Raw genomic sequence first — 23,359 nt, 5'->3', positions numbered from 1 at the left:
CCACAGTGTGGACGAAGACCAAAAGCGAAGACTGGGGTCCAGGATACCGTATGTCTCGCCAGTTAATGTATTGCTTTCCTCTCGCCCTTTGTCATACATAAACGTTGATGGTCAGTGCGTCGCCCTTTATTTTATCATCGTCAATATGGGATATTGATGAAAGTATTTAGCCTGTCAAAATAAGCATACCTGGGTTTTGACATTTATGAAGGTCCCGGGCCTCTGTGGCGTCCAGTGTGCGATAATAGACGTACAGATCACTGATAGCCACTGTCGCTCTCTGCTCTGAACTGGTAGAATTATCGTTAGGGCTTCCTACATAGAAATCTGAAAAAATAAAACAGAGGAGCTATCGAGAAGTAAATCAAAATGACCACTGCTAGATTTGTATATCCTATATCATGATTTGAAGTGGAGTTTCGAGGACTCAGTGATTACTTGCAAAGTAAGGCGGGAAGACATATGCAGGTCTTGTGTACCTATTACATTCGGTCTAATGTGTAGTTTATACGGATGATGGAATCACGTCCAAGTTTATGGCATTTTGTGACAAGCACTTGACACTTTATCTAAAATTAAAATTCATAACACGTTTTATGTAACATAAATCCAAATTAGCCCCGTGTCGTGTTAGATTGGCAGCTTGAAGTCATATGAGCATTGGACTTATTTTTAAATTGACGAAAACAATTTATTAGCGTAGATACCGTACATGCACATGATATACAGAGTGGTCTATAGTTTAGGCTCACCACAGTCACCTGTGGTCTATTCCGCACTGAGTCTGTGCCCCATAGACCTATGTACATATGCCTGATGTACACACGTCTATGGGGCGCATAGACTCAGTGCGGAATAGACCACAGGTGACTGTGGGCTCACTATTAGAAGGCATATACACGTAGGCACACTGTAACATTTTTCTGTGGGTAAGTGCACCTATGTTTGCCATGTGCAATAAGACATACGGTAACTGGAATCATACCAGTAGCTGTAAAAGCATCGTCTGGAACGTCAGTGGTTTCCTCGTGCATCGAAGCCGGCAAGCCGTCGATGTAGATCGTACCAACGTTCGAAGAATTGTCGTATACGAAGACCGCATGGAACCACGTGTCGTCTGGAAATGTAGTCCTGTACACCAAGTGTTTAAGGTAACCAGAGGTCGTCGCAGGTGTCATAATTTGAAACACGATTCGAGGATCTGGAATAGACTCAACAGACACACTGAAACCCCTCCCGCTTGGCGTGTGGCCACCCGTAGTGAAGATGAACCGCTCTGTGGTCGGATTACTGGCCAGGTTGTAGCGAAGCCACATTGAAAGCGAGAACCCGGATGTACATCGAGAGACGTCTCCTAAGCAAACACTACTCACAACTCCAAAATTGACATAGTCATCTTCGAGCATCACAGCGCATGACTGGTCGGTTTGTCGTTGGTTTGATGGGTACGTATCCACCAACGTAACAGCTAAACCTCCTGCTTCTACAGTACCCGTCATGGGTCCCTTATACACAGGGTCATTTTCGTAAATCTGTGTAGATGACACTCCTGAACATGCCGATGGTTGTTGCTTGGCATAAGCGTCAGATCTACCTGAAAAATCCCAGGCGTGATCGGGACTTCCGAACGAACTGCTACAATCTGAAAGAAATAACAGTTTAGAAGTGCGAGAGAATGTCTCACATAGACTTTCGAGCTCCAAGACAGACAAAATTACTTTGCCATTTACTTCCCAGTATGGCAGCAGTAAGGAAAACATCGTTCACTTCGTGCACAATAGCTAGCTTCATGTGTATGTTTTTCAAGGCATCTGTAAATAGGTTACGGCAGAACAACGTGTGTGTAGGCAGGATATTCTAGTGACGAAATTTAAGTCAACGCAACTCACGTATTCAAGCAAGTCAGTCAAAAACCATTCTCATTTCACTTGTGAATCAGTAACTTTTTCTTTTACTTAAATACAGCGACCATGAATAATTCAGTTGTTAGAAGGATAATGTCGCCAGGTGCGCATGCGTATTACTTGTTTCAAAAGTAACGGAAATGTAACTGTAGAAAATCAAATGTTCGACTGACCTGAAGGTAAAGCGACAACAAGGCATTTACCTCTGTATATGCTCTCATAAAAAGCCAAAGAAGCAGGTTTTGTGTTCAGGAAGTGAGATAAAATTGAAACATTTTGGTAAAATTATCAGTACTCGGGAAACAGTGAAAGTTTTGGAACAACCGAAGCCATCAAAGTTCGAGTTGGTTTATTCAGATGTGTGATACATGTCAACAGAAATTCTACGCATGCGCATCTGACGATGAACATAAGCCTTCCACGAAATAAATGTCACTAAGCCGACAAGTTACAGTTACTTACTGGGGTTTGATGTGTTGAAGTTCGTTACAGGCAAGGCACTGACCGTCATGAAAACTTGTGTTATCATAATCGTTGTCAAACCCTGTAAAAACAAACATTGCAGTATAGGAAATAGTCAATGGATCAGTCTATAATAGAGTTGTCTCTAAGACCATTGCTAATCACAGGGTATTGCAAGCAATATTCGTCTGGACGTTATGAATATGATCAATAAATGCCATGTATTAAACTTTTTTCATTATACAAGCCTTACCTGTGTCTAGTGTGTGCTTATTACTTTACCCTATCTATCTCTGTATAGTATTTCAAAGAAAACAATACTCGTTAGCAGCTCTAAGGTAGTAGACGGACCCGTCTTTTACCTTATGAACTGCTGACGAGTTATTCGGTCAGCAAGAGAAACTCCGCATTGGTGATCGGCAGAACAAATTAATGAAGGGGATGGGCGGGAATTAACAGACATGAACTGTTTTCTTTGAAATACTATACAGAGATAGCGAGGGTAAAGTAATAGGCACACACTCGACACAGGTCAGGCTTGAATAATGAAAAACAAGTTTAATACTTGACATTTATTGATCATATCCAGAGCTTCTACACCAATAATGCTTGCAGTACCCTGTGCACTAACTTTGGTATTGCGTTACTTCGTGAGTGCTGTTGGAATACACGACTCGATTCGGAGCCTATGCAATTTTGATAGTTGAATGCATACTGAGCCAGATGTAAATTGTCGTCTTCAATCAAAAATATAAATCATCAACACAATCAATATCAATCATTTTATTGTGTGAACTTGATTCTTACATTGTAGCCGAGGTAGTTCTCTTCGGCGATTCAAAACTGCCTACTTATCGGCCCAACCTGCTAAAGATGCGTTTACACCAGTCAAGGATTAATAGGATGTGTTTGGTTGGTATATGCCACTTGAGTGGCTCCCAATAGTGGACACCTCTTATATGCTGAGGTACCCTCAAAATTGTTTTGAACGATGAACACCCTTCTCATGCTACCCCTTTTCTTTGACAATCGGCCGTGCATCAAGGCAGCCATTAAACTTTCCTTTCAATGTAATTTCGGAAGACGACAGATATTGCATCAATATCTCTGAGCAAATTAGAAGTATTTTGTCATTTACTGTTGATGCATGTGCATGTTTCTACAGTTAAAGCTTGATGAGGTTTCCTAAACACCACAGATCAAGGTGACCAATGAGCCGCACATGTTTACACAATTAGCCGGATACACACTGAAATTCGCTATAGAATACAGTGGTGTATATTATAGCCTAAACATGGGACAATGTACCCGGGGGCAGGTAACCATTTGCCCGATGCCAGAAAGGCAAATGGTCTTCTGTCTCGAGGGAAAATAGTCCTTGTTTGGACTGTAATGCTTTTTCATAATTTCAAAAACTCTTTGGTAAGATGCAAATGACAATCACATTCTATGTATTTCTGTGGTAGACGAAAATCTGAAAAAATGTAGAGTTATTTTCATCATAGAAGGGCTCATGAATACATTGACATCACTGTTGTGCGGTCTAAACATAACGATTTTTATGCATAACAGCCTATATGTAAAACATACTATTTATCAGTTTTAATCCCAAAGTTGCCAAGTTGAAAATAGTTCAAGGTATAACTTTTAGTCAAATGATGACAATACGGCTTTCTACGTCATCAACTCGTGGCCCTTTAATCTTATCGGACGCACGACTTCGATATTAGAAGCATGTAACAATAACTTGTCTTATTTTGGGGGAAACGATTTGAAATAACATCGTGAGTTGACTGTTGATATCTAATCAATAGAAACTCATTGTAACTCGATTGGTCATCATTTGTTGATTGGCCATTGATTCACCAAACACAGAAAACTTACAAAGGAAATAAGCTTCGCTGTAGACCCTTGGAGAGACTATACTTTACTGTACTGGTAAGAATGCAGTTTTTCTGTTCAAATGTGTTCACAGTGAGTTTGTCCTCGGTGCTACGTTTGCAATCCTTTCATATTCTATGCCATCGCGGCCAAAAGCGTTCGCTTTTGCGGTTTTGCCCACACCATACCGACGTCAACCGAACATTTTTCCTGTACATGCAGTTTTTACTGTGTAGAAGTACAGCATTGGTTTGTATATCCGTAATTTGTGGTCATGTTTCTTACAATAGTAAAAGTTGCCGTTATCACGAGGGACAGGCCGTAACATTCATATCGGTTCTACACTGAAAGTCGATTATTAGAGAGAGAGAGCGACAAAACATGTGTAGCTGCTTTCATAATTTCAAACAAAACCCTTTGGTAAGATGCGAATGACTATTACATTCTCTATGCTGTGGTAGACGAAAATCAGTATATAATGTAGAATAATTTTCATCATAGAAGGGCGCATGAATATATTGACATTACTGTTGTGCGGTCTAAACATAACGATTTTTATACGTAATATATGTAAAACATACTATTTATCAGTTTCAATCCCAAAGTTGCCAAGTTGAAAATAGTTCAAGGTATAACTTTCAGTCAAATGATGACAATACGGCTTTCTACGTCATCAACTCGTTGCAATTTAATCTTATCGGGCGCACGACTTCGATATTAGAAGCATGTAACAAATGGTCTTATTTTGGGGGAAACGATTTGAAATAACATCGTGAGTTGACAGTTGATATCTAATCAACAGAAACTCATTGTAACTCAATTGGTCATCAATTTGTTGATCGGCCATTGAGTCACCAAACAAAGAAAACTTACAAAGGAAATAAGCTTCGCTGTAGACCCTAGAGAGACTATACTTTACTGTACTGGTAAGAATGCAGTTTTTCTGTTCAAATGTGTTCACAGTGAGTTTTTCCTCGGTGCTACGTTTGCAATGCTTTCATATTCTATGCCATCGCGACTAACACGTTCGCGTTTTCGGTTTTGCCCCAACCATTCCGACATCATCCGAACATTTTACCTGTACGGTCATGTACATGCAGTTTTTACTGCATAGAAGTACAGCAGCATTGGTTTGTAAGATTAAACATCTGTTATTTGTGGTCATGTTTCTCATGATGGAAACAGTTACCGTTATCACGAGGGATAAGCCGTAACATTCATATAGTTTCACCCAGTGAAAATCGGTTATTAGAGAGAGAGAGATAAAATGAAACTGGTAGACCATTCAGTGGATAAATGAAACCAGGGAATACAAGAGACTGTTATGTAAGACCAAATACACTTCATTTTCCTATTAGGTACTCAGCAATGTCACTTTAATATGCTGCTAGGCGTCGTTTCGTCAAATGCTGGCTCGATATCACCTCACAAGAAACCATCTCCCGAGATTTAAAAATTTAATCTACTCTTACAAGTGATCAGAGTTGTCTATTCCCCTTGGACTTGTATATGACGCATTGAAGGTTGTAAAGAAGATAGAAAAAATATGGGCAAACAAATCACTATTTTACTGGGTATATGAGTCGGTGTCGTGAATATAATTTTGCCCAGCACTGGCAAACGCCGCTAAAACGAGCAACAAGCAAAACCTATCTTGATTTCATACCGCTACTTTGCCCTAGGGTAAACACACTGTTTACTGTTTTAAAAGAGATGAAGCTATTATGAGGGATATAGGACTCGAAACACACAGATGTAAAATTATACGACACTGAAGAGTCGATCATCATTAAAGTAGATAGCTCATTTCTCTGATTAGGTTCTGGGACAAATAGATATGACGACCAAGTGATATAGCGCTTTATAGGAGCCATTACAAGTGGTTCGTTAAATCCCACCCATTATCACCGGTTTTTAGTGTTCGACGGGAGAGAGCAGTTTCACGTCTGAGGTGAGATGCGTTTTATTGCTTGCCTTGTACTGTATCATGATATCAAATGTATCGTGCTCCGATTGATCTGTGAGCAGGCAGCAACACCACAAAATTCTCAATGCTTCTATGTTTTCATGTCGAATCTATAAACAACAACACGAATGATATTGTGTTTTCAGACTGACGTGTAGCTGGTTCCACAATCATGTCGTCAATAGGGGCGCGTCCAACGCGTTAACTGAGAACCGGGGAGAAAGAAACTTTAAGCCGTACCGCCGGAGGTATGTTAATTCAGGGGAAATATTTAACATAAGTTCATGTATTTATGACTAGACTTTTCTTCATATTGGAGCTTAGCAACCAGGTTTTCGTGAGGTTAATGGACCGCCCGTAAGTATTTCTAGGCTATACGTCTACTGTTACCGACACTTTCGCTAGATAAAACGCTGTTGTTACTGAAGGGTATACCATCTTTTAGTATGCATTTGTTGGGTTATTCAGTTTAACGAGAAGAGTTCATATCATGTAAATTATTCGATGCAATGGTACCGCGTGGTTCAAGCTTCTGGGTGAAGGACGCGCTAGTTAGACGTGTTCTGATGTCAATTCTAATACTCCATCCAAGAAAGAACCTATTGTACTGTCATCCAAAGATCACAAACTAGGCTTTTCTAAACAGAATTAACATGAATAATATTACAAGTATGGAATGGCGCGTTCGTTGAAATAGTTCGATAGCAATAGTCTAGATTTGAAGAGTTCTATCCGCGGCTTTGTTTGGTATGTGAATTTATCGTAAGTTTTTCATAGTAAATAGCCTAACTTCAAATTAAACAAGGTCAAATGTCTTGTACTCGAAACAGCAATGTTTTTTTCTCGAATAAAAATAATTTTGCATATTGAATAAGGTTGTTGTTTTTCTTACTTTTAGCTCAATGTAATGAACTTTTTACTTTAGAGGGTATATTTGGCTTCCTATCGTCGACAACATTACTCCTGTTTTTGATACTAATTAATTTATTTAAAGGATGTTTTCTTATGACCAACGATGCCATACCCTGCCGTTTCCATAACAACATTTCACTCTCGTCGATTTGAAATCTCGTCTCGGGGCATTTTCACCATTTGATCAGTCTGAAACATACGGATCCCCCTTCCTTGGAATAACCGTTTGCCTTAGTGAAAACCGCAAAGTACAAATCATCGTTAATTTCTTTAGAACGTGACAAACGAAGGTAATGTTGACTGGATTTAGTGAGTTACATCTGCTGACCGTTGATTTAATCCACTGACAAATGGCTGTACATTTTTCAACAGGCTGAAGAATGCTAAGGCCCAACAGGCGATGTATCGGCGATAGCCATTGGCCAGGGTAATACACAAGAAATATCCGGCCAAGCTGGTTTTTTTTCATTCAAGTAAAGTTTGTTATTTATTTTTGTAAAACGGAACACAATCACACTGTGTTGATTTGTTACCTCTCTAAAAATATTCAACGGTATCTTCTCGTTCGTCACTTTAGTTGACTCCCGGCTGGGAACTCAAAAAATCCTCGTCTTATCTTTTAGTTTTCGCGTTTTAGTCTTTGTAAAATAATCGCAATCATACCCATTGTGTTTTAACACATTTTTTTGTTTTCCGGACTTGTCAAAGCGGCAGATTGATGCATCATTGTTGCCCTCTGCTTCGCCTGGAAACCTGTTTTCCATTTATACTCCGTACAATAATGTCCGTCATTGTTCAAAGTATTATTTGTCGCTTGTTGGACCCGCACCAGGCATATTTCGATGAGACCTTTGAGTGTCCCATAAATTAACCGCTTATTTGCAGCTAAACGAAACCCTAATAGCAAGTTGATCAAAAGAGAGTTCGATACATAAATTGTCAGACAACGATTAATCGTCTATATTTCCTTTCACGCGACATCAGGTGGGTAGCAGTACAGATTAAAAGATTAGCCCGTACGTGTTTCCGTAAAATACAGTCGGGTTTCTCTCGGCCTGCTGTACTTAACACAAATCACCGAACGGGGTCTTTAGGTTGACAGTGAACACGTCGCTTGGAATCCGCTTATTCCATTGCATATGAAAAGCCTCGCCGATATTTCATCGGTAAATCCTTGACAAGAGGCATGAAGTATGACGGTGTACTAGTATATGCGTGTCGGACGTCATCCGCTCCGATCCGACAAGTTTGTGTGATTTATTAGTGATCGGCCATGTGATGTAAATCGCTGTGAAACGAGTGGCATTTCCATCATCCGTACGCCCCTTAATTCCTCTTATTAAAATTAGGTGCAATCATACCGGTAGCTTTAATACTTTGCAATACCTAGGTAAGGTTGCAGCATGAGTCTTAGCGGCGCACAAGTTACTCAACTTTGAGGATCGGCGAAAATCCCTTTGACATCATAGTTAGCGACGCGTATGTGCATAAAATTGGGAATGTATTCCGGAAATGAGGGTACATCTCATGCGAAGTACAATCTTCCCTTTTCCTGCAATGCTCCTCCGTTTGTTAAAGATACAAGACAGTTAAAGTTTTCCTGATTTGTACAAAATTATTGGAAAAGTTCATTCAATGTAATCGGTTATGCGCAGTTTAATTTAAACGAGTTTCAATTTGTGGCGCATTGAGCAGTACAACATCCTGTGGTAAAATGACTTTGCTCATGTGTTGCAGCGTTCCCTTTTATTTCCAACAAAAGGGAGCGACGTCCATCGATCTATTAAAAGTTTGTGATGCGACTAAGGATATTGTACTTGAAGAGTGTTTAGGGTCGTATGGGTTCCGCGCGTTACATTATCGAAGTCGACAGTGTAATCTTGTTAACTGAGTCAAAGTCGAGTTTATCGTATTGAATCATTGGATGCTGAAGACGTGGTATTCGTTGTCAGGTGGGAAAGTTAATATTTCAACGGTTTAATAAGTAGTTGACGTGTTTTGATTTGATGAGGTTTGTAACAAGTGTTAGTTGCTTTGTTGAGAGAACCGGTCAAACAGAGCAGTGTGATAATCTGTGAAAAAGTGGTTATCTGTTAACTGATATAAATTTTATGCTGACGTATGAATGCATGAAAGACTTTGGAAACCCCGTAAGGGACATTTTTAAGTGAACAACTAAAATTTTATCTCACCGGTACGAGAAACTCTGTCACGTCCAAATGTCACTGCATGCAGGGTATCGATAATTGAATGCAATGAAGACCGAAAAACTGTCACAAATGAACGGCGTTTGGCAATAATGGCACGGATTTGATCCCATCAACTGGTCAATTATCGTAAATTTTTAAGGGCACTTACTTCATCCGCCCCCATGGAATTCTGAAAATTACAGACAATACCACACGAAACTTGTTCTCGAAAGACATGATATCCTCAGTGTCAATACTGCCGGCTAAGGGGTTAGTTTCATACACTGTTTTATATGAATCTTACAATCTTATTGAAGTACTAAAAGTGGCAAAACTTTGAACTTTTGTGTTTTTTAAATGGTCATACAAGATTTACCGGTACTCGAAATTCATTTTGACCACCATCCCTGTGTTAACGCTATAGAGAAGAATGGAAAAAATGAAGTTTTCTTATACCATGAGCTTTAAAATGAGCACCCACAAGTGGTAGATTAGAAAAGATTTGTAAAAGTTTGATAGTCCAAATATCTGCCTCCGAGGAACATTCTACCTTAAAATAAGAGACATAATGACGTTTGACGATGTTCTTACACATATTAAGCGCTAGTTGATTCCATGGTACTCGAAAAAATATGGACACAAACACAGTTGCAATTGGTAAATGAGAGAGTTATATTTGATGTGAATGAAAAAGATATGATGCTATTTCCGAATTAAAAGCATGGAATTATTGCCAGTATTTGGTAATGGTTATCCGTTACCATATAATTTCATGGCAATGCCCGCAGTGTTCAGCTGTGGTGTTTTGCCAGTATTCTGTGGGTCCTCAAGAATATACTACTTGTAAGGGCTGTACGCTTCTTTTGACGGTTTCTTTACAGACTGATGGGCACCATTTTAAGCTGTCACTTGACTCTAATGCCTGGGCTGCCAGAGGCAGTCAGCCCCCATTAAAACTACGCAGACTTTCGGTCGCTACAGACGTACGGGAAATACAGTGACACACGAAACATTGCTTCAATAATGGACTTTCCCCGTCGCGATGCTCTTACCTCGGTAGAACGCAAATTTCCTTGCTGTCGCGTAATGTAAATTCTTCAAGGCACGATTCAACTCTGACGTTAATGGCTGGCTGCCAAGCCAGGTACAGCCCGTTAATGAGACTTCTATTCCTCGTACAGTTCATCAGAATGTACCTTCTGAATTTAAATTGGTTGGGTATCGTACATTCACTGAGTCTGCATCACCTGTGCTAAATATCAATTCCCTCGAGTAATCTCTGTTCGTTCCTTCGAAACGAAAACAATATGTTTTCAGAAACGATAGTATCTGGAAACCCAATCTCTGTCCCTCTGTCTCTGCCGCTGTCTGTCTCTGTTCTCTGTCTGTCTGACTGTCTCATACTCTCTCTCTCTCTCTCTCTCTCTCTCTCTCTCTCTCTCTCTCTCTCTCTCTCTCTCTCTCTCTCTCTCTCACACACACACACAAATCAGAAATCGTCAGAACCATTAATTTGTTTTAAATCTAATTTCTTTCTCAAATCAACCAGTATCTGGGATAGGATTCATTTCACCTCACAGAGCTAACCGTTGATTGATTTTTGCAAAGTGAATTTTCTCCAGCGAACTTTATAGCCATGGGATAAAAATCATGAATTTATATCGCTGAATTAAATGGAGTTCTTAGTATTTTACCGCTCACTTTTCATTTTCTTCGTTGATTCTTCTTTGCGGAATACTATTTCAATTACTTCTGCGGCATATATCGACTTACTACTGCATCTTTTGCTCAATGCTAAGGGATTTATGCAAATTAGCTACCGGGAAGATAGCCTAAGCGGAGGAAATGGAATATTTGAATCAATATTCCTTCCGTAGCACGTCCTCGAAATCGTTACAAATCCGTGACAGAAGTTATCGTCTAAAAGCGCCGCGGGTAGGAAGTTACAGCGTAACTTCAACTTTCACCATGCAGTAAAAGGTAATGCATTAGTGTGTCCATGAGAGAGAGAGAGAGAGAGAGAGAGAGAGAGAGAGAGAGAGAGAGAGAGAGAGAGAGAGAGAGAGAGAGAGAGAGAGAGAGAGAGAGAGAGCATTTTTAGAACACTCGAAATTGCAACTGTTATCAGTGAATTACGGCTGAATCAAGACTTGCAGCCGCCATGAAAACACTCTTCTCAAAACAGTATATGACTTGTGGTTAATTTATTACACTTCTCTAAATATGTTATTGATAACTCTATGATGATGTGTGGTGAGAGTGCGAAATTGATATACGATGTAAATCCTGCTTTACCGAAGTGTGTCTCATTTCATTGGTTTCCGAGAAGTTGAAAATCGTGGATAATTGTCACAATTTCAAATAAACTTTCAACAATTTCTTTCAAAATTAAAAAAAAATCCAACCGGTGTAAATCGTAAACGGTTTCTTGGGTGAAACATTTAACGCCCTCTTCCTTCCCTGTTTATTTAATGAACTTTTATCGAAAACTCCGATCTTTACAGACTATGAAACAGCAGAGCTACTTGAAATGACTCCGGATATGGCGGTAGCCTAGTCAAAGACTCTGCACATAGCGTTCACCAAAACTGAAATGTTCGTTACTTCATAAATCTGATTTATTGTCTCATGAACTTCACAAGATAAATGTTATACAAAGCTGTCACCTACGACTAATATTTTTAATACCCTGGATCAGGTGAACTATCCTAATGCTCCATCCGGGCACTTTATCTAGCGACAACGTCATTAACTATACGATCATTGTACGGAATGCAATTGTCAGAGAGGACATTGAAACACATGGTAATTATGGACCAAATATTTCACATCAGGTTTTCAAAAAGCTGTAATACCAGACTACTCTTCTGTAAGATACCCCTTTTCCTATACGGATTGTTCGAATCAATTCAGTCCTGAAAACACTAAATACACAAATGAGGGGTTTCGTAACGTATACGACACGAACAACATACGAAAGAGGCAATAGTGTTAAAGTTTATAGATGAAATCCCTAGACTCGTATTCTTCTTACATACCGAGGTCATGTTTTACATTTAAGAAGTAAATTGTAATTATACAAGTTCAACGACGATTGAAGCTGACCTTGTTGATAATCGCCAGCAGAGTAAGTGATATGCAAATCATTCATTATCTTAACTAAAAGGAAGTACTACTGAAAGCAGGATTTTTTATATCCATTACATCTCCATTAATGTTTATGAGTAAAAGAGTCCATTTTTAGAATTCAAAGAAGGATACACCTCGGAACAAATGTTTGAAATCTCAAAACTCACAATTCCTTGATGGCGAAAAGCTTGTGTGGATACATTAACAGAAAAATATGTTTTTCTTCCTTTTGCACTCTTGTTATGTATTTCAAATGTATCATTTAGTTCACATGTATTATGGTACTTTGCTTCTATGATAAGATATCAGAGAGTTATGTTTTCTACAAGTATGAAAATTTATTTTTTGCAATGATATGAACACAAGTTTAAAACCTTTATTTTCGGTATGTGTAGTAACTTGAGCGGAAAACTACATCATTTTAAGGAAACGTACATTTATTTATACTCTATCTGTTATAGTGACTATATTTCCTTTTATAATTGCCTCTCATCTATACTATCAGAAGGGTTAATGTAAAACGCCGTTCCGTTTTGCTCACAAATAGCCTCTTTAAAGGCAAAAGACATTTCTTGGAGACGAAATTGAGGCCATATTCTTGTTGGCCTTTTTTTAGTAAATTCTTTTCCAATTCTTTTTCAATTTATTGACCAATTTTAGCATGTCTCGAAGGCATCACTAGTGTTAATACATACCCTGAGCCCATCATATCGTCCTGTGCATATATTAGTGCTATTTTGGTCTACACAAAGTAGACCGAGAGAAAATAGCGCGATAAATTCTTGGTATTGTTGCGCTATCTTGGGAATGGGAAGAATGGAAAAATCTCCAAATCGAAGGACAACGGATCACTTAAGGCAACAAATCGTTCAGAGATTCTTGATTTATGTTACGAAGCCAGACTCTGCCGGGGGCACGAAAATAACGATCAGCGTTTTGGCGCTGATTGAGTGTTCAGAAGTTATTGTTGTATTGGACCACGGTCCCTCCACACTGATCATGGGGAGCAATTTACTGTCAGTGTATTATGTCGTTTTTACGCGGAGATTGTTCATGGCGTGTGCATCATCATGTTTCCCATCATGAGAACATTTGTATACAGCACACACGAACCTAATATGTTGTCAGCGCACTATAGCAAACAGAGAACGTTTGCCTCGATTTTCCTTGGATGTAATGAGTCGTATCTAGAAAAAACTTAATGATTTTAGTGATCTCGTATATATGATAACAAACATGTGTAAAGTTGGAATGCACGCCAACCAATTAAGTATTTTTATGTGTATTGTCTGAATAGTCAGATAAGAAAGCACTTAATCTTCACAAGTAGTTCGTTATTAATTTACTGTGCAAAGTAAATCGACAACTTTCAAGAAATGATGGCTGAACGGCTTCTGCGTCATTGCGCTCATTGTATTATTGATACAGAATTGGTTTTGCAAGTCAAGCATAAACCATTGTTGATATCACTAGTGAACATCAATTAATCAAAGATTCTCGTAACAATTTTACCTAGAAACTACGGTTGAACTCATTTCAATGTACGTACAGCGTGTCTGTTAAAAAGGTAAATGTTATCAGTGTTGTCAAACCACGACTTTTTACGTCGACTCAAGTTGCATATACCTTCTAAAGACCGAAACATGTGAAAGACTTTGTGCAAAAGATTTTCTTACCAATGTTATCTGAAACGAAAAAAGGACCGATGAATGGATAAATCAACCATTCTCGAAATGTAACAATTTTACCTCAAAACCATGACTGAAATGTACACGCAACGTGTCTGCTAGAATCGTAAATCTTATCAATATTGCCGAATCATGGCTGTACACCCTGCATATACCTTCTCCGAGCTAAACACGGTACGTAACTTGTGCAAGACGTTTTCTTATTAACGTGATCTGAAACAAAATACCCAACATTTTTTTTTCAATCGTTGAAACGGGCGGTATGTTGATCACGTCAAAATCTACAGCAATCAGTTTATTCGTTTAATTCTAAAACTGCATTGTATCATTTGACATGCGGGTATTATATGAATGCTGTTTAACTAGAATAAAAGGGGAAAGAACCACAGTCCAATACCGAGTTACATCACGTACGTTGATTTACTTTCATAATGATTGTGATCTATTTTTTCATTCGATAAGTTATCGATTAAATAGAGAACAAACATCTACGCGCTGAACTATGCTTGCTAATCGTCAGAAAGATGTACGTCAATAAAATGCATTTCTTGTCCAAAAGAAAATAAAAACTAAGTCACAATGAAACCCAGAGTGAATTTACAAAATATTACTAAGCAGGTTGAAACATGCACGGTATATCAAATTGCCCGCTAATACACGATTTCGAATTTATTGTGGTGGGAGTGTGCCCGGGATAATCTAATCGAGAATTAAATTCTTATGGAAGGAGAGTTTCCAAGGGCAAAACAAAGGAGTAAAACACAGACTGCCATATTCCTGTATTAGATATCACAATGCCGTACGTGTTGGGCCTGTGGGCAGGCGGCTAGATGATAAATAATAATGCCCAGGGACAATTAATCTCTACTGACCATATATGACTTGGTGAACGCAATGTAATAGGGCCTACTGACGTCAAATTTACCTCGGTTCACATTTTTTTTACCAATTAAGTGTATCCACTCGCGTTTTTAAGAACAACTCGCGCTTCGATTTTACTCATCCAGTGCAAAAAGGCACAGTTGAATGTTCTGGAGTACAGCTATTATAGTTTTGAAGTTTTATTTCTAACGTTTACACCCCAGCCCATCACATGTAACAGATGCATACATTTATTCAGAGAGAGAATTGTCGGTGGAAACAAAAACGAGGGAAACGAGTTTAAACTTGATACATTCCCTTATGAAATTGTCTCGTTTAAGACTCGAGCTACTGAATGTGCAAACTTTTCGAAATTTGACGATGTGTTTGTGCGATCAATTTTCTCCTGTTTTTATCGAGTAAAGGAAAAAATGGCGGGAAACGCCAGTCTTCCTCAATGATTGAAATACCTTGGTTTTTACACATACAAGGTACAGAAGAAATACTTGATTACAATGGTGCCATTTCTTTCAACTGCCAAATCTCGACTGGGACATCTGAGTCTTGCCGGTTGTACTTCAAGCTTCGTTTTAAGGTTTCTTCTTAAGGTAGAATGCGCCTCTGGGACAGACATTCGGACTCTCAAACTTTTACAATAAATTTCTTTTCTAATCTACCACTTCCGGAGGTTCACTTCAAAGCTCTTGGTGTAAGAAAACTTTTCGCCGTCTACATTTTTCGAACATCGAAAATTTTATTTTTGCTTCGTAGAGTTAACATAGGAATGGTGGCCATTTTGAATTTCAAATATCGGTAGATCTTGGGCAATTTGTTCTTCTAGTATCTCAAAGTACTCAAGTACAAAAATTTGCTCCGTGACCCCCGATTCTCATTTTTTATTTTGAAAGAGAATGGCTGAAAATTTCATTGCGGAAAGTTTGAGCAAAACTTTAAGTCTTTCACTTTCCAGTAGCATACTACCTTAAAAGGTATAATCCACACTCAAGCATTGCTTTGAATATTATTGCCTCGTAAATCTGGGTAGTCAACGAACGAGGCTGACCATTCATTTCTGTTGTATCTTTAGTACAGTGGTCATTGTCAAGCTATACTTTATACATAGTACAGTCAGATACCCCCCGCCCCCATCCCATGAAGTCATTATTCCATGTTATTCTGTGCTCGAGCTTTGGTATCAAAACAATCAGTTTATTATTTCCTGAAGGAGCTGTTAAGTGTTTGTCTGTCTATTTGCTTTCTATCTTAATTGATTTATTTCCTGTAATTCCATACTTGTTTCGGGACTTCTTGCCAGGAAGTTCGTGTAAAACGTATAATTAATATCCTTAATTAACCTTGAATGGTAAGTTCAATGCCCTGGAAGAAATTTCATCATCTAATTTCCTGATGCCAATCCATGATGCATTGTGAATATGAAACGTTTTCCTTCAATGGTAACTGGTAATATCTACGATTGGAGCATTACTGATCACACTATCAGCGGGATAACACACGTCAATTTGACAGATTGCAACACTGTCAAAAGATAATTAATATCGAGCATTATTGATCACACTATCAGCAGGATCACACACGTCGATTTGACAGATTTCAACACTGTTAAAAGATATTACATCTGATTAGTTGAGCAAATAGGGAGTGAAGATCCACCAAGAGAGGGCAGAGCATGTGTGCCTCATCTAGTCCCCTATCACGGCGAATAAAAATCCCCGGGTATTGGCTTGTATTGAACAAATATTAAAACTTAACCGGTAATTTGCAATAAATACGGCAATAAGGGTAGACATGTTGTTAGTTGGGCTATCATTTTGATCATAATAACAAGCGTTCGCTGAGAAACGCTAGCATTCATACAAAAATTCATCAGAGTAACAGGTTGTCCGTTGTCGATTAAAGAAAACAACTGGATTGAGTGATACACGCTGACAAGTGACAATTTCACAGTAGCCGATGCCATGGAAACATATCCTTCAAAACTGACATTGTCATCAAGTTAGTGCGATCACTAACCATCATGGGCTGTGACGCATGGCATACATGCCAACAATGGTGGCAAAGATACCGTCTTTTCATTCATGAGAGGTATAAATTCGTACCGTTGTTGCCATGGTTATCAAGACAAAGATATCACCCAGGTAGCTGGGGTACCTTGCATAGAAGTAAATAAAACAAAGTCCCGGCTATTGACTGTCATTTCATGGAACGAACTGGAGGTACCCGATGGCAATCAATCATTGTAAACAAAATTTCCCGTCAGAATATAGCTTATATCAGATAGTGAAGTAGGGTACTGAAACGCGTGTGTATTCACATCGATCACGTGCCTCATATTGACCTGTCATGACGATATGTAAAATGCAATTCTGCGAATTTTTAAAAGATGTGGTTTTTGATAAAAGGACGCAGTATGGCATTGGTAGTACACTGCCTTATTTCATAATTCTTATAATATTTTGACAAAAGGGAAATATACATTCTAGTGTAACAATGTTCATCGAGTTAGTGAAGGGAACTTTGGTTACCTTTCCAAATGCTGTACTAAGATTCGTGCCTGATCAGACGCGTTGAAACGGCTATTTTTTATACCCAGTATTGCTCTATGTTTGCTGAGCAGTACCGAGCAAACAAAATCAATAATTAAATCTCTTGAATACAATATTCACACTTGAAAACCACCGTTTAAAACGATCTGTTTGAATGGTATCATCGGAATTTTCATCCACCTGCTGAAAATAGGCAACGATACTCCTCCGTGAGATTTGACGCGCTGAACGGATAATGTTCCTGACACCACTTGTGGAATCTCACCGCATCCTCGATCGTCCGATACGAACTCAGAACTTCAAGTGCTGCAGAGGGAACATCACTTACCCGAGGAATTAGTGTCTGCGAGCGCTTCATCGTCACCCAAGTCCGATAAGCAACCGGCCTCCAATACAGCATTAAACGATCCTTAGTGTTCGTGCTTCTGTTTCGTCGCTGCGACGATCAATGATTATTGCCTTTGTGGTTTGCGAGATCTCGACAAATAGCCACCTCTGATACGCTTGTTCCACGGGCCTTGTCTAGCCTGTGTGATAACCGACACGGGAAATGTTATTAAACCCAAGGGTGTAAAATAACTATAATCTCATTGGACGAGTCGGGGAGTTACCATGGCGATGGTGACGCAGCGCCAGCTACCTAAGCCGAATAATAGTGTACATAAAGAGGCGATGGGAAAGCTTGAAAGCGATGTCTTGTTAGCATTATTGACACGGTTAGCACGTTGCTTTTATTTCAAATAGTACAGCCATTTCGTTTCGATATTAGAAGGGGATGTCATCAATTTCCTTACTCAATCTTACATTAAGTCTGCGGTCTGTACGTGAACGACAGAGTGTATCGTTTTGACCAAATAAGTTAAATGCAAAGCAGAGACGCCGAACACACTGACGCAAGGACGTCACTGCGTGATTTGCTGTCGCAAAACAATGTTGGAACGACATGATTGCCGAACTCCGCCGTCTAATCTAGAAACGGTTGAAATGGATTAAAATTTTACAGTTAACATAAAACCTGTATTTGTTGAAGTTCGTTCACACAACTCGGCTTGATTGAAATTTGGTTGTCTCAAATTAAAGACATAACACCAATTCCTCTTGGAAAATTGTATAATAGAGTCAAAATGGACACAACAAAGTTTGCGCCCTTTCACCAAAACGCGTACGGTTGTCGATTATTCAGACTTCATGTCGCTCCGATTACAGGATGAAGTCAGAGATTACCCTACACATGTAGACTAAACTTTGTTGACAAAGTTGTGCGCAAAAGACTATTAAGGTTATGTTTATCCGACCGCGAAATTGGTGGGTAGTAATTTTCTGAAAGAGCACCCGAGAAATTATATTTTATCTGCTAAATAGTGAGCTATATAAAATATTCATGGCTTTCTTTGAGACATAGGAATCAATTATTTTTTCGACCATAAATCATAAGTACAATACACGAACATAGGTCATCTTAATCATCAGTTTTGTTTTTTTTTTTGATAACAAAATTGAAGCAGTATGACAAAAAATTTAAATAATTACAATTAATTTTTGAAATGGGGATGTAGATTAATTCTATTCAGTAAAAATGTTTTTTTTCTTCACTGTGATAAAACTAAACACGACTCATAAACCTTCATCTCAAAAACGCTATTACCTGCACAATGACTAATTATGTTAATGGTCTGAAAGTAATATATTATCTACTCATTCACATGTTTAGTTTTAAAAGAGGAAAAGTCGCAGTGAGAGAAAAACACTTTTTAATTTTGAGGGGAATTAATCCTCTTACTTGTCGATAAATCTTTATCGAAATATGCATGCTGTGGCCATGGCGATAAGGACAAAAGTGCGAAGAGGGCGTGATGTGCGGTGATCATTTATTCGTGCGCACACGCCAGAGGTAAATGGCTATTTACGCCCTACCACGTGTGCATGATTGAGGTCATCCCGGAGTCATTACTATCATTGACCTTGGTTGAACTTACTCCATTTATATCCATTTCCCTCTCTCACCGAACCATTCTGGCCGTTAATTGGGTCACATGATCGCAAAGTCTTGAAAAAAAAAACAGGATGGAAGGTGAGTCATGAAAGCTACACTGTACGCAGCGAAGGGGGGAAACATCGCCTGTAGGATGTTCATGACTGAATCAGTTTGAACTGCCATACGTCTTCCTCTGACACTCTAGCGAAATAGTATGACTACAAATATGATTCAAGCATTAAGGTAGTATGCGCCTCGATAATGAAAGACTTAAGCTTTTGCTCAAACGTTCCTCAAGGACTCTTTCAAACATGCTCTTTCAAAATCAAGAACAAAAATCGGGGGTCACCGTGCAAATTTTGGTACTGAAGAGACAAATAACCTAAAATTTACCGATATTTGTAATTCAAAATGGCCGTCATCCCTAGTGTTAACTCTATGGAGAAAAATGAAATTTTCGATTTTAGAAAAAACTAACCCGGTGATAATGTTTCTTACATCAAGAGCTTTAAAATGAGCCCTCACAAGTGGTATATAAGAAAAGAATTGTAAAAAAATTAAGAGTCAGAATATCGGTCCCGAGGCGCATTCTCCCTTAAGATATCACACGTTAGCGGATTACGCGACGGTCACAACAATTAAACATACCAAGTATGAATATAGGTGGACATCCCAATTGTTCAAGGTTAATGAGAAATCCCAAATTGTCCTTGAGCTCTCTGTATCCGAACGAATCATTGCCCTTTTGGAGTTCAACGTTTCGTTGAGCGATTGTCTTAGTAGCTTTCATCGTAGCAGCAAGTGTAGTCCGGCACTCGATCTTTACCAAGAAATGACAAATAGCTACTTCCTTTGTGTTGCCATTAGCAACACCTCAGATTATATACATTTTAGCATAAGTAAACCGTATTTCATTCTTTACCTGTAGACTTTCCTCTGTCACCAATCAAGATATCACGCTATAAAACTTTTTAGTTTTTAACTGTAAGTAGAATTTATTGGTTTACCCATGAGGACTGTCCATAGATTAACAAGAGCTAGACTTAATGCTTTTTTCATGGCACAAACAACGCAACGCAAAGTATTTATGTGTTTCGTTCTCCATGAACGATTACAAACAGTATTTAAAACGTGACACAAATAGCTTATGAATATGCAACATTAGTTCTCTCGTCATCTTAAAACACATAATCATTCGAGACGTTGAGAAAATAATTTTCCAATAAGGAATGCTCTTTTCAAAAAAATCAAAACAAAAAATAACAAAACAAAAAAAGAAAATACATACCTCATTCTGAATTTTCCCATCTTCAGTTTCACGGAAGATCTTAATACGCGCTGTGCAAAAACAACGCGTCCACAGAGATCAGCGAGCGCATAAATAAGCAATCTTATTTAAGTGAAACCTCGAAATAAGAATATCTAAATGCAAAATGGACACGTATTTGCATATTGAATCTAAGCCAACTTGTCGCAAGCTGATACCTCGACGTTCAATTCAAATGAAATTGTATCCATTTACTAATGGAAGCATTGATCGCTGTCTGACTGTATCCAACAAGAGCATAAAGTATCGCCGCGGCTCAGCTGTAGCATATATACTGGAGCACTTCCAACTGGATGTTGGGTGTCAACTCCCAACACGAAACGAGCTGTCGAATCTCATTCATTATTCTGTTTTCAAATGGACACCCTTAATAGCCAAGCTTTGACGATAAGGCCTGAGTGTAATATCTAGCATGATTGTGAATTGCCAAGGCGGACCGGCGCTCTACGCAATCGTTCCCATCAAAGCGAAAATCACTCTTTTTAATTTGGTTAGGAGAAGCTGCGATATTGCAGAACAGCCATCAGTGTAATGACTCTATTATCCCTAAAGACGCAATTCGAAAGAGAACCGACCAAATTTTTCGGCCTTGGCGAACTTGTGCAATATGATGCTTGGCATTATATATTTATTTAGTTACTTATTTATCCTTCTATTATTTATTTATTTACTTCATATTTATTTCCAACAATAATTTGCTGATATACATGCTATCTCAGTGCCGGTGAATACTGGTGAATATGAATTTGAATTTTGTTCTAGCAAGGACCAGATTTTATATTGAACCCTCAACAAATACCGTCACGATAACAGTCTATGGGGACTTCTTTTCAAAACCACTGACAAATACGTCAGTTAAATTGATCTCTTAAGGTAGAACGCGCCTTTGGGGCAGATATTCGGACTCTAAAGCCTTTAAATGTTTTTCTGCTCTACCGCTTGCTCGTTTAAGTAACAAACAAATTCAACGTCATAATTTTTCGAAAAATCGCAAGTTTAAGAGTCATAGTGCCCAATTCGAATTTCAAATATTGTATCGGTAAACTTGTTTTTCTGGTACTAAATTTTGCATTGTGATCCCCGATATTTATTTCGACTCTCGGTATATAAGAGAATGATTGAAAGTCTCACCAAGGAAAGTTTGAGCAAAAGTTCGTTCACTTTCGAAGCGCGTACTTCTTAAAATATTTAGTGACCAAAAAACTTAGTTAACACCCATGATTCTACGACGCAAGTAATCATTACTCGGCCCTTAGCCATACTCCAGAATATTAACTTGTAATGTCTTCCGACATAAATTTTTATCGCCTGTGTATTGTTACGTGACGTTTGGGATTAGCATACAATATAACAATCAAGACGAGCATGTATTTTTAATTCATTTTAAGGGAGCGAGATTTTATGGAACTTTCCTGTTTACCAACAATGTACGTCATGCACTATACCTAGATGCATGACGTCAACTTAGCTGCAAAATCATTTTTTAAAGATATACATTATGATAAACATAAACTTCCTCAATCGCTAACATTCCATAGATACGATGCTTACATAATGTGTTATGAGTCTAATACGACCTTAAGCGAAGTTCCGACGACACCCTTACTTGAAATGTCGTCGTTCTGCACTTGCGTCGAGAGATGTACGATGTAACGAAGTTGGCAAACTCTTTCCCAATAATAGAGGGACCGGGTTAATTTGCGATGATGAAATTAGAGTAAGATTCGCAGTCACATGGCAGAACAAATCAAAACAACAAATAAGTGATAAGACATTATCTGTCCACTGCTTGCACATATTATGTCGTACCGAGTGCTTTAGATGATGGGTTGATTTACGGTCATGATTTTTTAGCATGTCCAGAACTTTAGTCTTACCGCAACGTTAGCAAAAACTGCAATGAATGGGCTACTAATAGTATACAGGGATCGTTATGTTTTTAGACTTCTAAGGAAACATGTACAATGCCATATGTCAGTCCTACAGAAAAGTTTTAAGTGTTTAGCATAAAACCACAGTCAGCGTGTAACTTTGTCCTTACTTTTATGACCTCGTTTGATGTTATTTCTGATAACTAGGGCATATAACTATTATATATGTCGTATATCAACCCATCTGTGTAGTTTCTGAAAGGCTTTGCTTATTTGAAATATGGCAAAATACGAAAATGCACAATGGAGACTATACATCATAACAACGGAAAGAAATATGGTACAGATGCTTAAAGTACGCATTAGACGAAACACTCGTACGCTGATAATTCATGAACCAATAACTTGAGCAAAGACAAGCGCCATTGAGTTTTCCTATTTTTAGTACGCCAAGTGATCTAGATTTAGCGCATTGACATAATGCAACCGAAAAAGATAGAACGTACTATTGACCTGAAAGGTTTTTGGAATCGGTCACGTGGATAATAACCGTGACACTGGAAGCTAAATCCAGCTTACAGGTTCACAACGCCCTGATTCAGGAAAATACTTTATTCATTGCATATTGAT

At 38.6% G+C, this 23,359-nt stretch overlaps 1 protein-coding gene across 1 annotated transcript in view; it reads right to left on the bottom strand.

Moving 5' to 3' along the window:
• LOC139133177 (adhesion G protein-coupled receptor E5-like) overlaps nt 1–18,092 on the bottom strand; it is a 43,100-nt gene extending 25,008 nt beyond the window's left edge. Inside the window, exons 1-4 of the mRNA XM_070699607.1 lie at nt 17,885–18,092; nt 2,367–2,448; nt 986–1,642; nt 190–327 (exon numbers count right to left, since the gene is read on the bottom strand). Coding sequence (XP_070555708.1) covers nt 190–327; nt 986–1,642; nt 2,367–2,448; nt 17,885–17,956 — 949 coding nt within the window. The 5' untranslated portion in view covers nt 17,957–18,092. The remainder of the gene's footprint in view (nt 1–189; nt 328–985; nt 1,643–2,366; nt 2,449–17,884) is intronic.
• Between the last annotated feature and the right edge of the window lie 5,267 nt (nt 18,093–23,359).

This window comes from Ptychodera flava, chromosome 5, assembly GCF_041260155.1.
Source record: "Ptychodera flava strain L36383 chromosome 5, AS_Pfla_20210202, whole genome shotgun sequence".
NCBI lineage: Eukaryota > Metazoa > Hemichordata > Enteropneusta > Ptychoderidae > Ptychodera > Ptychodera flava.
The sequence above is the reverse complement of the archived record's forward strand: the minus strand, read 5'-3'. Positions and strand labels throughout refer to the sequence as shown.